This window comes from Somniosus microcephalus, chromosome 21, assembly GCF_052327205.1.
Source record: "Somniosus microcephalus isolate GS21.2 chromosome 21, FLI_Smic_1.0, whole genome shotgun sequence".
NCBI lineage: Eukaryota > Metazoa > Chordata > Chondrichthyes > Squaliformes > Somniosidae > Somniosus > Somniosus microcephalus.
This window is the reverse complement of record NC_141007.1, coordinates 70372170-70386699: the sequence shown is the minus strand read 5'-3', so window position 1 is coordinate 70386699 and position 14530 is coordinate 70372170. Positions and strand designations below refer to the sequence as shown.

Genomic DNA, 14530 nt, shown 5'->3' with positions numbered 1-14530 from the left:
CGAGAATCCAAAACTCTATCGGTCTCAGGGCTCCCTTGCAAGGGAGCCTGACTGCATCCGGTGCAGTGCTGTGCATGTAGCTGAGGTGCTGCCTGACTGGCTGAGTGTTTCCAGCATTTTCTGCTTTTATTCCTAAAACAATAGTACTTATTTGAGCTACGTAAAAAAAACGCTTTTTTTTGCACTGCAAAGTTCCGCATGGAAGAACAACAGGAGCAAGGGGAACTGAGAGGAGCATGAAGGTACATTGAGCACAGACCCCAAAAAAAGGGAAGAAGCGGACTCTCCAGAGACGGCGCTTTGCCCGGAGTAGCATTTTTTATTAACCTCCACCTGATTGGCTGAGCGGTTGCCACGGTGATCCATCCAGCTGCATCCTCGGCTTCTTTCAAACTAGCCAATTGAGAAATTGCTTTGAATCGAATGAACCAATCGGAGCGGAGCAACGCGGGAAATTTAAATAGCCGAAGGGGCGGTCGCTCTCACAGTTGTGTTGGTGGTGCGGGTCTGTGCAACACAACGCAGCTCTCGGCTCTCTGTGAGTAGCAATTGATAACTTTATTACAAAGTATTTGCTGTGTCAAAGCTGTTCTCGTACAGCTTTGATAGAAAGTTTTGGGAGTAATTACAACTCTAGTGAAAGAACCCCAAGTGGGACTCCATTCAAACGTGGAGCGCGTGTAAATCTTTGTCCTATTGTAACTACTAGTATGTTAAAAAAAATCGCTTTATTTTCACTTTTTCATTGTTTAACCAGGCAACTTTTTAAGATAGTTTAAGTGCAGGAACTTTAATAACTGCTAATTTAAACTGGATGCAAAAGTTTATTATTTTTTTTTCTATTTGCAAAGCGCACTTTCTGAAGTTCAATTTTCAATCAAAAAAAATTATTTTAAAATACTTTTCCTGACTGTTGAAGCACGTTGTTCAATGTATCGAATTCCTGTCTATTTTGTAGTTGATTTGATCGAGTTATTTGAAGTTGGAAGATGTCAACCACGGCCAACGAGAACGCCTCCCCCCGCCTGACAAAGTTTAAGAACAGGGGTAAAGACGCCAACGTAAGTTGTAAATTTTTGGCTGGCCTGTAAGTTGCAACAGTTTAATGTCTGCAAGTGGCCTAATTTTGCTCCGTTCATGTTTGAAGGAATTGAGGCGTAGGAGAATCGAAACCAACGTTGAGCTGCGGAAAGCCAAAAAAGACGATCAGCTGTTTAAAAGGAGGAATGTGAGCAGTTTTCCTGATGAAGCTTTATCTCCTCTTCAGGAGAAGAACAACACCCAGGTACCGTGTACTTCAATGTATTGCTTTTTAAATTAACTTTGATTGTTGAACATCAATTAACTTTTTTTTTAAAAATCTTCAGGTGCATATGAGTTTGGACGAAATAATCCAAGGTATCCATTGCAATTATTTGGAAACTGAACTCCAGGCGACGCAGGCTGCGAGGTAAGAGTGGGTTGACCATCTCCCGTTAGCGTAGTTGGGAATTTGAAGCCTTTTTAAAATTTGCAAGTCGTGTAAAGCTTTTAATATAAACAGAAAATGCTGGAAATATTCAGCAGGTCAGGCAGCATCTGTGGAGAGTTAATGTTTCAGGTCGATGACCCTTTGTCAGAAAGCCTTTGTAAACTTGATGCAGAGCCTAGAGTTTGATTTTAATTGCAGATTTAAGCAGGGTGGTACCACAAAAGCAGCATTGGATATAGATGTAACTGGCCACTGGTAACAAATATTTCTAGAGCACAAATCAATCAGACTGTTTAGAACTAGCAAACTTGTTCATCTGATACCTTTTTTGAGACTATTTTTACTTCCTCTGAAGGTGCTAAAGATGTTAAGTTACACAATTCATGCACCAGTTATAGGGCTCATCAGATTCTCAACCCTGAGGCCTTTATATTTAAAAACCTGAAGAACCTGTGCTGCTTGTAGCTCCAGCTATGATGTAGCAGTAAAAATTGTTGGCTTTTATGCCTTTAATTTCAGTGTTTTAACAGTGCAGTGATGTCCTTGTTTTACAGATAACTAGAATTAAAGACTGACATTTCACAGAATCACAGAAACCCCACAGTGCAGATAGAGGCCATTTCGGCCCATCGAGCCTGCACCGACATATCCCACCCTATCCCCATAACCCCACGTATTTAATCCCCCTAACACTAAGGGTCAATTCATCATAGCCAATCAACCTAACCCGCACATCTTTGGGCTGTGGGAGGAAACCGGAGCACCCGGAGAAAACCCACGCAAACACGGGGAGAATGTGCAAACTCCACAGTCACCCGAGGCCGGATTCGAACCCGGGTCCCTGGTGCTGTGAGGCAACAGTGCTAACCACTATGCCACTGTGCTTCAGCAGAGAGAACATAATCATAACTGGGGGTCCTAGGACCCCCAGCTGTTCACAATATATATTAATGATCTGGACGAGGGAATTGGCTGTAATATCTCCAAATTTGCAGATGACACAAAGCTGGGTGGGAGGGTAAGCTGTGAGGAGGATGTTGTGAAACTCCAGTATGATTTGGGCAGAAACATGGCAAATGCACTATAATGTGGATAAATGTGAGGTTATCCACTTTGGTGGCAAAAACAGGAAGGCAGATTATTATCTGGCACTAGATTGGGAGAAGGGGCAGTGCAACGAGACCTGGGTGTTCTTGAGCACCAGTCGCTGAAGGTAAGCATGCAGGTGCAGCAGGCAGTTAAGAAGGCAAATGGTATGTTGGCCTTCGTAGCAAGAGGGTTCGAGTACAGGAACAAGGATGTCTTGCTACAGTTGTACAGGGCCTTGGTGAGACCGCACCTTGAGTACTGTGCAGTTTTGGTCGCCTTACCTGAGGAAGGATGTTCTTGCCATGGAGGGAGTGCAGCGAAGATTCACCAGGCTGATACCTGGGATGGCAGGAATGACGTATGAGGAGAGATTGTGTCGATTGGGCTTATACTCACTGGAGTTTAGAAGATTGAGGGGCTCTCATCGAAACTTATAAAATTCTGTAGGCCTGGACAGACTAGATGCAGGAAGGATGTTTGATGGCTGGGGAGTCCAGAACCAGGGGTCATGGTCTAAGGATAAGGGGTAAGCCATTTAGGACTGAAATGAGGAGGAATTTCTTCACCCAGAGAGTGGTGAACCTGTGGAATTCTCTGCCACAGAGGGTGGTGGAGGCCAGTTCATTAAATATATTCAAAAAAGAGTTGGATATATTTCTTAAGGCTAAAGGGATCAAGGGATATGGGGAGAAGGCAGGGACAGGGTACTGAATTTGGATGATCAGTCATGATCTCATTGAATGGTGGAGTAGGCTCGAATGGCCTACTCTCCTATCTTCTATGTTTCTATGGGTCTGACTTTATCTGTGTGGCTACAATGCAGGCTTTTGTGTATGGTAGTTTTCAAGTTTAAGGAAATTGGGTTGCCAATTTATCTCTGGGGAGGGGATATGATTTCCAGTGGAAATTGGTATCTGCCACTTGACCAATTGGCTTTGACTGGAGACTGCCCATAAATTATTTGAGAAGGAAAGTGCTGTCAAAATTGAGCCCTATCCTGATGGCTACACATAGTATCTAGGTGAAATGGGTAAAGCTGTATTTATTGCCCATCTCCAACTCCAATGGTACCTAGATATGATTCTAGACTCTGGTCCATGCTCCCTCTGTCCTCCTGCTTGCTTGCTTAGTTTGCCATGCCCATAATTTGGTATCCACAAACATCAATATTTGTGCACTTGTCCAAATACCTTGGGAAAGCAAGAGGTTCCCTATAAATACATGACTTGCATTCCAACAAACATCCATTTACCCATTGCTTTCTATCTTCTAGAAATCTCTATCCATGCAGCTACATTTCCTGTAATACCATGTGGACTAGTTTTGCATGTAGCCTTCTGAAATGTTATAAATTGATTTACTCAATCCAATTAATGTACCACCTACACTTCACAAATCCTGCTGGCTGGCTATTCTGATTAGCTCCTACCTCGAGTGTTACCTAATTTTACCCTGGCACAACACGAGCTGCCCCCCACTCTGCTCTGGCCAGATCCTTCCACACCAAAAGCAGATGCTTGTCCGAGCTGATGAAATTTCAGACTTTGGATGACAGCTGGTCGGGGGGGGTTTCCCAGAGACTGGTTAGGGTTAAACTCATTCAGCGCTTGCTGCTGACATGATTGGATTGTAGCAGTAATTATCTGAAGCTCTGCACTTCCAACTGAGAACCACAATTTGATGGTAGTGTCCATGCAGTGATTAGGGGAGTGGTGACATGTACTTGGAAACCTAGAAAAGGAGTAGGCCCCATGAGCTTGTTCCACCATTCACTGAGATCATGGCTGATCTGTATCCTAACTCCATCCAGCTGCCTTTTGGCACCATATCTCTTGCCCATGGCCAGCAAACATCTATTGGCTTTAAATTAATTTGAGCTATCAACTACTGCTCTTTGTGGGAGTTCCACCCCTTTCAGTGGTGTTTCCAAACTAATTTCTGGAATGGCCTGGCTCTGATTTTTAAGGTTCTTGTTTTCCTAGACTCTCCCAGCTCTATTTACCTTAAATCTTAAAAACCTCAATCCTCCTGAGGTCCCCACCACCACAGAAGCCAGTCTTCAGCCAACTGAGCGCACTGGATACAGCAAAGGCTATGGGCCCTGACAACATCCTGACTGTCGTGCTGAAGACTTGTGCTCCAGAACTAGCTGTGCCTCTAGCCAAGCTGTTCCAGTACAGCTACAACACTGGCATCTATCTGACAATGTGGAAAACTGCCCAGTTATGCCCTGTCCACAAAGCAGGACAAATCCAATCTGGCCAGTTACTGCCCCATCAGTCTACTCTCAAATCATCAGCAAAGTGATGAAGGTGTTGTTGACCGTGCTGTCAAGCAGCACTTAACAATAACCTGCTCACTGATGCCCAGTTTGGGTTCTGCCAGGACCACTTGGCTCCTGACCTCATTATAGCCTTGGTCCAAACATGGACAGAAGAACTGAATTCCAGAAGTGAGGTGAGTGACTGCCCTTGACATCAAGGCAGCATTTGACCAAGTGTGGCATCAAGGAGCCCTAGTAAAACAAGTCAATGGTCTTCTGGGAGGGGAAGAGGGCGAAACACTTAACTGGCTAGGGTCATACCTAGCACAAAGGAAGATGGTTGTGGTGGCTGAAGATCCATGATGGGCCCCAGGACATCACTAGCAGTGTCCTAGGCCCAACCATCTTCAGCTGCTTCATCAATAACCTTCCTTCCATTATAAAGTCAGAAGTGGGGATGTTTGCTGATGACTGCAGTGTTCAGTGCCATTCACAACTCTGATAATGAAGCAGCCCATGCAGCAAAACCTGGATGACTTTCAGGCTTGGGCTGAGTGGTAGGTAACATTTGCACCACAAGTGCCAGGCAATGACTATCCCCAACAAGTGAGTGTCTAACCACTGCCCCTTGACATTATTTGGCATTACCATTGCCAAATCCCCCCACCATCAGTATCCTGGGGGAAACCATTGACCAGAAACTGGACCAGTCACACACTGTGGCAACAAGAGCAGGTCAGAGGCTGGGATTTGTGGTGTCTCTCCACCTGACTCCCCAAAGCCTTTCCACCATCTAAAGGCACAAGTCAAGTGCAGCTCCAACAGCACAAGAAGCTCGACACCATCCAAGCCTAAGCAGCCTGCTTGATTGGCATCCCATCCACCACCTTAAACATTCACTCCCTCCACCACCAGTGTACTGTGACTGCAATGTGTACCATCTACAAGATGCACTACAGCAACTTGCCAAGGCTTCTTTGGCAGCACTTCACAAACGTGACCTCTACCACCTAGAAGGACAAGAGCAGCAGGTGCATGGGAACACCACCACCAAGTCACACACCATCCTTTGGAATGGGAATACAAGCCTAGTTTATGTACTCTAAATTTAACTCTTGGAGCCCTGGTAACATTCTGCACTCCTTCCAAGGCCACTATATCCTTTAAGGTGCCACCCAGAACCTTGCACAGTACTCCAGATGTGGTCTAAACAGGGCTTTGTATAGCTGTAACAAAATCCTCCCCATTTATATTCTAGCCCTCTAGGTATACTTGCATTTTAGTCCACTCTTGCCATATTTTCCTAGCCACTTAATCTTAGCCTGGTCCCTTTTTGTCTTGGGCTCGTGCTTTGTTTATTTTCAGTGTGAACCGGATTGGCTTATGGTCAGTTTTTTAGTGTTCTAATTCAGGTCACTTGTCCTGCTTTGTTGTATGGAACCAGGGCTAGTAGTATCCTTGGTGAATATTCAATCTAGTTTGATAACTGTCTTTGCATTTTGAGGACCATTTTGACCCCAAACATTTATCTTCTCCCAGTCTACTTTTGGGACAGTTGGTGGTTTTTTCTTCTTCCCTCCCCCATTATAACTGTTACTATTCAGTCCATAATTGACTCTGCATAGTAACCAATCCCTTATTAACTCAACTTGGGATTTTGTTTGTGAATAAATTTCTCTTTGCATCTGAAAGCATTTTGCCCTCCTTCCTTGAGTACTGGTGTCCTTGGGTTTGATAGAGATTGGATAGACTGGATGGAAATGCACGAGTACACCAGTGCTCTTTCTAGCAGGAGTCTGTTTAGAACATGAAATCTGTTTCTCCCTCTAGCCAGGGCAGAGACCAGTTGCAGCACACCAACTTGAGGTCAGTTAATGACGATGGGAATAAAATATGGGACATTACTGAAATTCAAAAACAATTTTGAAATATTTGATCTGGTTTGTTTCTTCTTGCTTCCCAGCTAGTGAACTGATTTTTACAGCTGTAGTGACTCTTCCAGAATGCAGTTATTTTACATATGCTTCTCATTTGAGTGATATTTAGTGGTGTTGACTTTATTGGCAGCATAATGTTGTCTTGGGCCTTCTGATTTTAATGGTGTTTTTTTTTTCTTCTAGGAAGCTACTGTCCAGAGAGAAACATCCTCCCATAGACAGAATCATTCAGGCTGGACTCATCCCCAAGTTTGTAGGATTCCTTGGGAACTTTGATTGCAGCCCCATACAGTTTGAATCTGCATGGGCCCTCACCAACATAGCTTCTGGAACCTCTGATCAGACCAAGGCTGTTGTTGATGGCGGTGCTATTCCAGCATTCATCAATCTGCTAGCTTCTCCACATCCCCACATCAGTGAACAAGCAGTATGGGCTTTAGGAAATATTGCAGGTAATTGTCAAGTCTTAACTACATCAAAAGGTAGAAGGATTGTTTGTAGAGGTAGATGTTCATTCACTTGTCAGAAGTGTAGCTTAAGTTTGTTGTATCATAACCTGGCCATAATTTCTACTAGTTAAGTTATTTAACTTCTGCTCCAGGCTAGGGACTGGAGGAGGCAGGAGAGTCAGGATTTATGCTCTTAATGGCTATTCAGTGCTCCCTCCTACTGAGGATCGCATGATTGGCTGTACTACCCCTGCCTTTAAGTACCCAGGTACTGTTGATGCTCATGAAAGGCCACTTGGAAGAGTTATTGGGACTCTGTGATATGGTACTGAGTCATACAAATTGGAAGATTTTGTTTGCTCTAGTAGATTTCAACTAGTGGCAGTGGTTTAATAAACTGGCCTCTCCTCTCCATCTAGATATTTAGTCATTTCATCTTTCAAAATTTCAAAACTTGCTCATGGATGTTTAACTGGCCTGTAATTACACTGCTGGGTCTTCCATTTTGGAAATGGCAATGTAGTCCTCCAGCATGCATCCACTGTGGCTTGTGGGATTCAATAGTAAAGTGTGGTCCATTGTAATCATTCCTGAAATTTAACTCGACGTACACACTTTTTTTTACCAATGTATGCAACTTAATTACAAGTTGTCCCTTCGATAAGGGGCATGACTAAATTCTGCTAGACATTAAAACATTGCTACTTGATTTAGCTTTGCATGTTTATGATTACATTTGTCTGGAGAATGAACTAGCTATTTGTTCCAGGTGATGGATCACACTACAGAGACTTGGTTATCAAATGTGGAGCTATTGAGCCATTACTGGCATTGTTGGCAGTTCCTGAATTATCTGCATTATCGGTGAGCCTCTTTCTGTCACAGTATGAAGTTTGAGTAGCATGCCCACTAGCAATTACATGGCTGAGATCTCTAGTTTCATGCAAAGTAGTCATGGTAACTTAAACTATGCTCTAAATTTAGGAGCAGCAATTAAATGTAATAACTGTACACTTGTGTATTTTTGAAATTGCAGAAGGTTTATTTTGTCCATAAATGTGTTCATGAAGGTCTTGCAATTCTATTACTAGAAAGAGATGAGTTTTCTTGCTGAGCCTTGTATCTTTTGCCTGAGAAGTGACCTATTAGCATTGGGCTCATGTCATGGTGCTTGTCTAATCTAGCTTTTCTCATTCCAGTCTAGCTATCTGCGAAATGTAACTTGGACATTGTCAAATCTCTGCCGTAACAAGAGCCCTTCTCCACCAATAGAAGCAATAAAGCAGATTCTGCCTGCCCTTGTACGCCTTCTACACCATGATGACAATGAAGTTCTTGCCGATGCATGCTGGGCTATCTCTTATCTAACGGACGGTTCCAATGACCGCATTGATGTAGTGGTGTACGCCGGGGTGGTGCCACGCTTGGTACAGCTGCTGGCATCTGGTGAACTGGCAATAGTGGTAAGTTCCATTTTTTTTTTAAACTGCAAGGTGGTGTGCTGTGGTAAATCGGCAGAGATCAATGCTTGGAGAAGGGCTCCAATTCTAAGTGACTTGCTTGATGGCCACTGCCACAGAGCTGCACTATGGATTGTTGAAGTATGAATTGCAGGATTTTTTAAAACCTGGTTCAATTGAGAGTTGCGAACTGGTACTTGGCTTTGAATGCTGCCAGAAGTACAACCTCATTGCTGGAGTGCAACTGATATGAACCCAACTTCAGCATTTCTCAGCCAAATGGGCTGTGAACAGGCATATGGCAAGTGACTCTTGGGCTGTATTGAGTACCAGTAGCTTGCCATGGTGTTGCATAGCTGCTTGTGGAAGTATACAATGGTGGTAATCCAGTGGTCATATCTGATGGCCTAGCTGTTGACTTGCCAAATTAAAGGATAGCTGCCTTATTGATTGGAAGTCTTTTCACCATTTTAACCAGTCTATATATTTTCCTACTTTATATAGGAAACTGGCAGTCCTTTTATTTTTCAGTGTAAAAGCCAATCTAGCTGAATATAAAACTGCACCAGGTGACTTGCACAGATGAGCTGCCAAATCAAAACCATGATGCTGATGTTTTAATTGTTAACAAACATAATTGTGCAGTCAATATAAGTATTGGACTTTTCAGTAGACTGACCTGACCGACTGATCAACAGCTCATTAGGTGGCTACCTTGCTGACCTTGAAGAAACTGGTCTTGGGACTGCAGAGATTTATGCATAATTGGCAATGTTGGATACATATTAATTCTTTGGTTCTAGATGTAAATGAAATACTTGGACTACTTGATTATCCTGGGTATGGGAGGAAGTTGGTGCTTTGATATATTGAGCCAGTTCTTGGGCTAGAGCCTTCAGGGAGAATTGGTGAGTTGGTATAGAATCTGTCCTGGTAGGTCACTTCATGTACATGTTTTTTCAGATCTCTAAATCAATCCTCTGTTTCAGACTCCTGGGCTCAGGGCAGTGGGCAATATTGTGACTGGTACAGATGACCAGACACAGATGGTGATCGACTCTGGTGTGCTGAACTTCTTTAGTGCTCTGCTTGTCCACCCAAAGAGCAATATCCAGAAGGAAGCTGCCTGGACAATCTCCAACATTACAGCTGGGAAGCCAGAACAAATCCAAGCAGTTATTGACAATGGACTGGTTCCACCCCTCATTCAATTGCTTAGAAAAGTGAGTCATGTAAATTTTCTGTAGTCTTAGCTAATGGGGTTATTGTGTAGTTGGATTTCCAGCATCTACAGTATTTTTGCTATCTTTGTGTAGTCTAATGGCTGGGAACCAACCTGTAGCATTATAGAAGTTATTACTCAAATCCAGGAATGTTGTAAAGATCCTGACTTAACATAATTATTCCAGGCAGAAGATCCCTTCAGCTGTCCAACCCTTATATCATTAATTAAACTTGAATAACTAAATTCTGAGCCTGCTCCTTACAAGTCACAATTTTCAGATTTTGCCACTAGATATTCTTGGGTTCAATGTCATCTGTCACTCCCTTGTGATTCTGAGGATCCAAAGTGCCCAAATTTAGTTAAATGACACTGGGGTTGTAAAAACCCTTGTTTACTGAAATCCTGTCTTCACATGAATTGTCCTCCACAGGAGACCAATGACACTTTACTGAGATGCAGTCAGACATGAATGGAACAGTGTTCAATCAATTTCCCTATACCCTTAAACTCTTAACTTGGACTCATCTTCTGTAGATAAGCTCCTGAAACTAGTTGGTTCAGATTTTTTAAAAACACAGCTTGTAAAATTGGGTTACTCTGCCTCTAACCCCTCTGAACTTCCCTTTTAAAGTCAGTTCCAGATATCTCAAAGAACTGATGCTAAGGGAGCAGTGATTAGTGGGTATTTCAGTGTGCTCTTGATTTGAGCCATGTAGATGGCCAATCCTCAACTCCAGTATGTCATTGCATGTTTAACCTATAGCAGGACCTAGATGACATCAAGGTAACAGAAAATGCTGGAAAAACTCAGCAGGCCAGGCAACATCTGAAGAGAAATTAGTCGACGTTTTGGGTCTAACCCTTTTTCAAAACGAAGGGCAATGAAATAGATTGAAAGACATCAAGGCATGACCTGATCACCATGTTACCAGTCATTGGTCAAGTGTTGAACAGTGACTATCTCCAACAAAGCAGCCCAACCACCAGTGAGATAAGCTATCCTACTTAATATCTTGGTTAATCAGCTTAACTGGACCAGGTATTGGCTCAGTGGGTAACATGCATCTCAAATTAGAGTTCAAGCCCCATTGCAGAGACTTGAGCATATGATCTAGCCTGACATTTCAGTGCAGTGCTGAGGGAATGCTGCAGTCAAGAGGTGCTATATTTCAGATGAGATGTTAAATTGAGGCCCTGTCTCTTGGGGCTATAAAGGATCCCTGTCTCCAAACGATCCATTCCCACCACTACTGGTACTACAGATTGCACAGCATTTATTACTAACTTGTAACTTTTTTTTTCTTTCACAGGGTGACTTTAAATCACAGAAAGAAGCTGTCTGGGCTGTGACTAACTACACCAGTGGTGGTACAATTCCACAAATCATCTACCTTGTTCAAACTGGAGTTGTTGAGCCATTATTGGCCCTGTTATCAGTCAAAGACGGCAAGACTATCCAAGTCATTTTAGATGCCATTACTAATATCTTCCTGGTAAGGTTAACTTGTGTAATAGCATGTTAATACTATAACAGCCACTGGGTGGGCCTGCATGACTGGAGTCCAGTGTACCGAACTAGACAATTTTTCAGCTGCAATCTGCATGAATTGTGCTTTGTCCATTTATCTTGGGTACCTAATAGCCAGATGTGGAGCAGTATGGGGAACCAGGCTCTGGCCTCTTACAGTTTCCCCAGCTAGGCAATTATGAAGCTGCAATACCACAATGTAATGCTGAAATATAATTTAGTGCACTAGTTAATGTGATCATGTAAAATTCTTATGGCAAGTTGAGCTGCTTTTGAATAAGGACTTTGTTAAATAGCATATTGGTATGCTCAAAAGGACTTAATGGAATTAACATTTGCTTTAATGCATTCAACATCAGTGCTCTGCAAATTGGTTCATCCTGGTTATTAAACTAATCACTAATTTTAAATAAACCCAGATTTTTGTCCTAACTTTTTCCAGTTCTGATGAAGGGTCACAGACCTGAAAGGTTAACTGTTTCTCTCTCTCTCCATGGATGCTGCCTGACCTGAGTATTTCCAGCATTTTCTGTTGTGCAAGATCATTGCAAATGTAAGGAAGACATTACCCTGTGCTGCAATGTTATTGTAAACTAGCTTGCTCTTGTCAATGCAATGCACAGGAAATCTTGTATACTAAAGTGATAATTTTAGTTAATGCTGGTGCTTTCAGGCATCTAATGCCTCATTGCATAGCTAAGCAATAGGGCCAATGAACTATAGAACTGCTCATATAATTTGACCTTATGGCAAAATTGGATTTTAATTCAGCTTGAATGGGCACACCCAAACTAGAAGGAATGATCAGCCATCCCTGTAATTTGCAACCTTTTCAAAGGTTGCAGTGAAATGTTGATTAAGGCCTGTTTGAACCTTGAGCCTAGTTTTCAGATTGCTGTATTTGTTTACTACACAGACTGCAGAAAAAGTTGATGAAATAGAGAAGCTTTGCCTTATGATAGAAGAATGTGGGGGTCTGGACAAGATTGAAGCTCTCCAGTCCCATGAAAATGAATTGGTGTACAAAGCTTCCCTGAACCTGATTGAGAAATACTTCTCAGAAGAGGTATGTGAAAGTACTTTTTGAAATGTTGGGTCTAGTTTTCAATCCTCCATATTATGGGTGAATTCCAATCTTCATTGAAATTAAATGAGAAGGTACTGCTGCTGGCAGTGTCCTCAATGCTGGGGACACTGGCTTTACTTGATTCCTGTGCCAAGCTGGGAATAAGGAAACTAGTGTCCATGCAAGTAACAGTAAATAACATTGGCCCTACTTGGATCATTTGCCTCGGCAGCTGACTAATGAAAGTATTGTTGATCTGGGACAAATCCGTCTCGGGTTGAAGAAATGCAAATCTAAACTGAATGAGGTTGCAACAAACTAATCCTGATCGAGCAGTCCTGAGGTTCTGCCAGCACATGCATTGGTGACACTTGGCTCCTGAACTGCTGTATTTGTTACTGGAGACCAGAGTAAATGCTCTAGTTTTGCATGGTGGATTTTGATGTAAGATGTGAAGAGGCAGCTACAATATAAAATTGTCTTGCATGCAGCTATAGTATTGTCTCAGAACAATCAATTTTTTAAAATACAAGCTAAACTGGCTTCAAGGTAATCCAGCACTAATATTTTGTCTCTTCCATAGGTAGAGGAAGACCAGAATGTTGTACCAGATGCCACTGAAGAAGCTTTTACATTTCAGACTGAGAACCCTGCTGTAAACTTTGACTTTTGAATGACCATTTCTAACATGCCATCAGTGTTGGCTAGGTTTTCACCTGTTCAGTCATTTCCTTTTCTTCATCCCACTGTCAAACTTAGTCTAGCACCTGGCACTTGACTCTATATACTTTTTATGTACATTTGTATAAAACTTGAGCACTGCCTGTCTGTAAACTTTTGTAATTACATTTTGATAGAATGTAAATACTTTTAAAGAACTGTCTGTATCTGTACTTTTTCCATCTTGGATGGTTTGGGTGCATTGGGACACCCTGTTGAAACATCTGCCTTTTTTGGTTTCAAATAAAACATTAAAGTCTTGAACAAACCAGTTTTTATTTCAAATTGCCTGACTAAACTCCACATTACTAATGCCCAAATGCAACCAAGAAATGAAGGGCACCTGTAGTTTGTATTTCACAAATAGGCTGCTTAAGATGCTGTATCTTGAGTTGCTTGATTTGGGCTTGTACTTTCCAACAATAAATAATGGATTTTGTTTCAAAGCCTCAAACAATTGGAGGAAATTGTTCTGTCTATTGTATAGGTAGTGGACTAAGGATTAGCTAGCACTATGAACCTTGAACTTGTAACTTTTTTTGTGGGGGAGGGAGAATAGGACTGAAAATTGGCTAATGTATACTTCCTGCCCCCTCCCAATTTTCTCAAGGCACTAACCTGTAGGCTAGTGGTTCTGCAGATGCTACTAGATGTTCTAAATTAATTTGCATGCTTCAAGTGATCTTCCTTTCCTTGCTGCACTTCAGTAATCTCCTCTTCCACCCCTTCTCTGCTGAGATTAATTGTTTAGTGAACAGTTAATTGCACAAACACTAATTAGGGTGAGCATAATCACAAGTTGGAATGTTAACTATTTCTCCATGGGTGCTGCCTGACCTGATTGCTTCCAGCATTTTCTGTTAAGCTGGAAATATTGTCTGACAGCATAGGTGGGAGAAAAAACATGTCAATTGACATTTCAAGTCCAAGACCCTTGTGATCAAAACTTGATGTGGGTTGGAGGTTTGGCAAAGTGGACCTTGAGAATTGAGGTTAGCAGAATAGGCAAATAGGTGGCAGATGCAGTTTAATGCAGAAGTGTGATTATATTTCGGGAGAAGAAATGAAGTCAAGGGCCAACAGCCTTTTCTAAGGCTAGAGTATAAATCTGCTTTTGGCAAATTTGGGCAGCCCATTTTGTTTAAAAAGCCAGATTTGTGTAAAGTTTGGTTGGTTGGGGGGGGGGGTGTTGATTTGAAACCACAGCACCAGGGTAAATGATTGATGGTATTTGCCCACTGACATGCCTAACTGGAGAGCAGTCTACTGCAAATATATCTGGCAATTGCACTGGTACTCTCAATGACTGCACCTGCTATCAG

At 42.3% G+C, this 14530-nt stretch overlaps 1 protein-coding gene across 1 annotated transcript; it reads left to right on the top strand.

The window, feature by feature from the left end:
- The first annotated feature begins 431 nt into the window (after positions 1-431).
- On the top strand, positions 432-13823 carry kpna2 (karyopherin alpha 2 (RAG cohort 1, importin alpha 1)). The gene is made up of 11 exons (XM_085963889.1): positions 432-538; positions 959-1061; positions 1148-1285; positions 1368-1450; positions 6944-7212; positions 7979-8073; positions 8409-8672; positions 9659-9892; positions 11205-11387; positions 12339-12488; positions 13072-13823. Exons 2-11 carry the CDS (start codon positions 990-992, stop codon positions 13159-13161), a joined length of 1578 nt encoding a protein of 525 aa, XP_085820015.1. The 5' UTR covers positions 432-538; positions 959-989; the 3' UTR covers positions 13162-13823.
- The last annotated feature ends 707 nt before the right edge of the window (positions 13824-14530 follow it).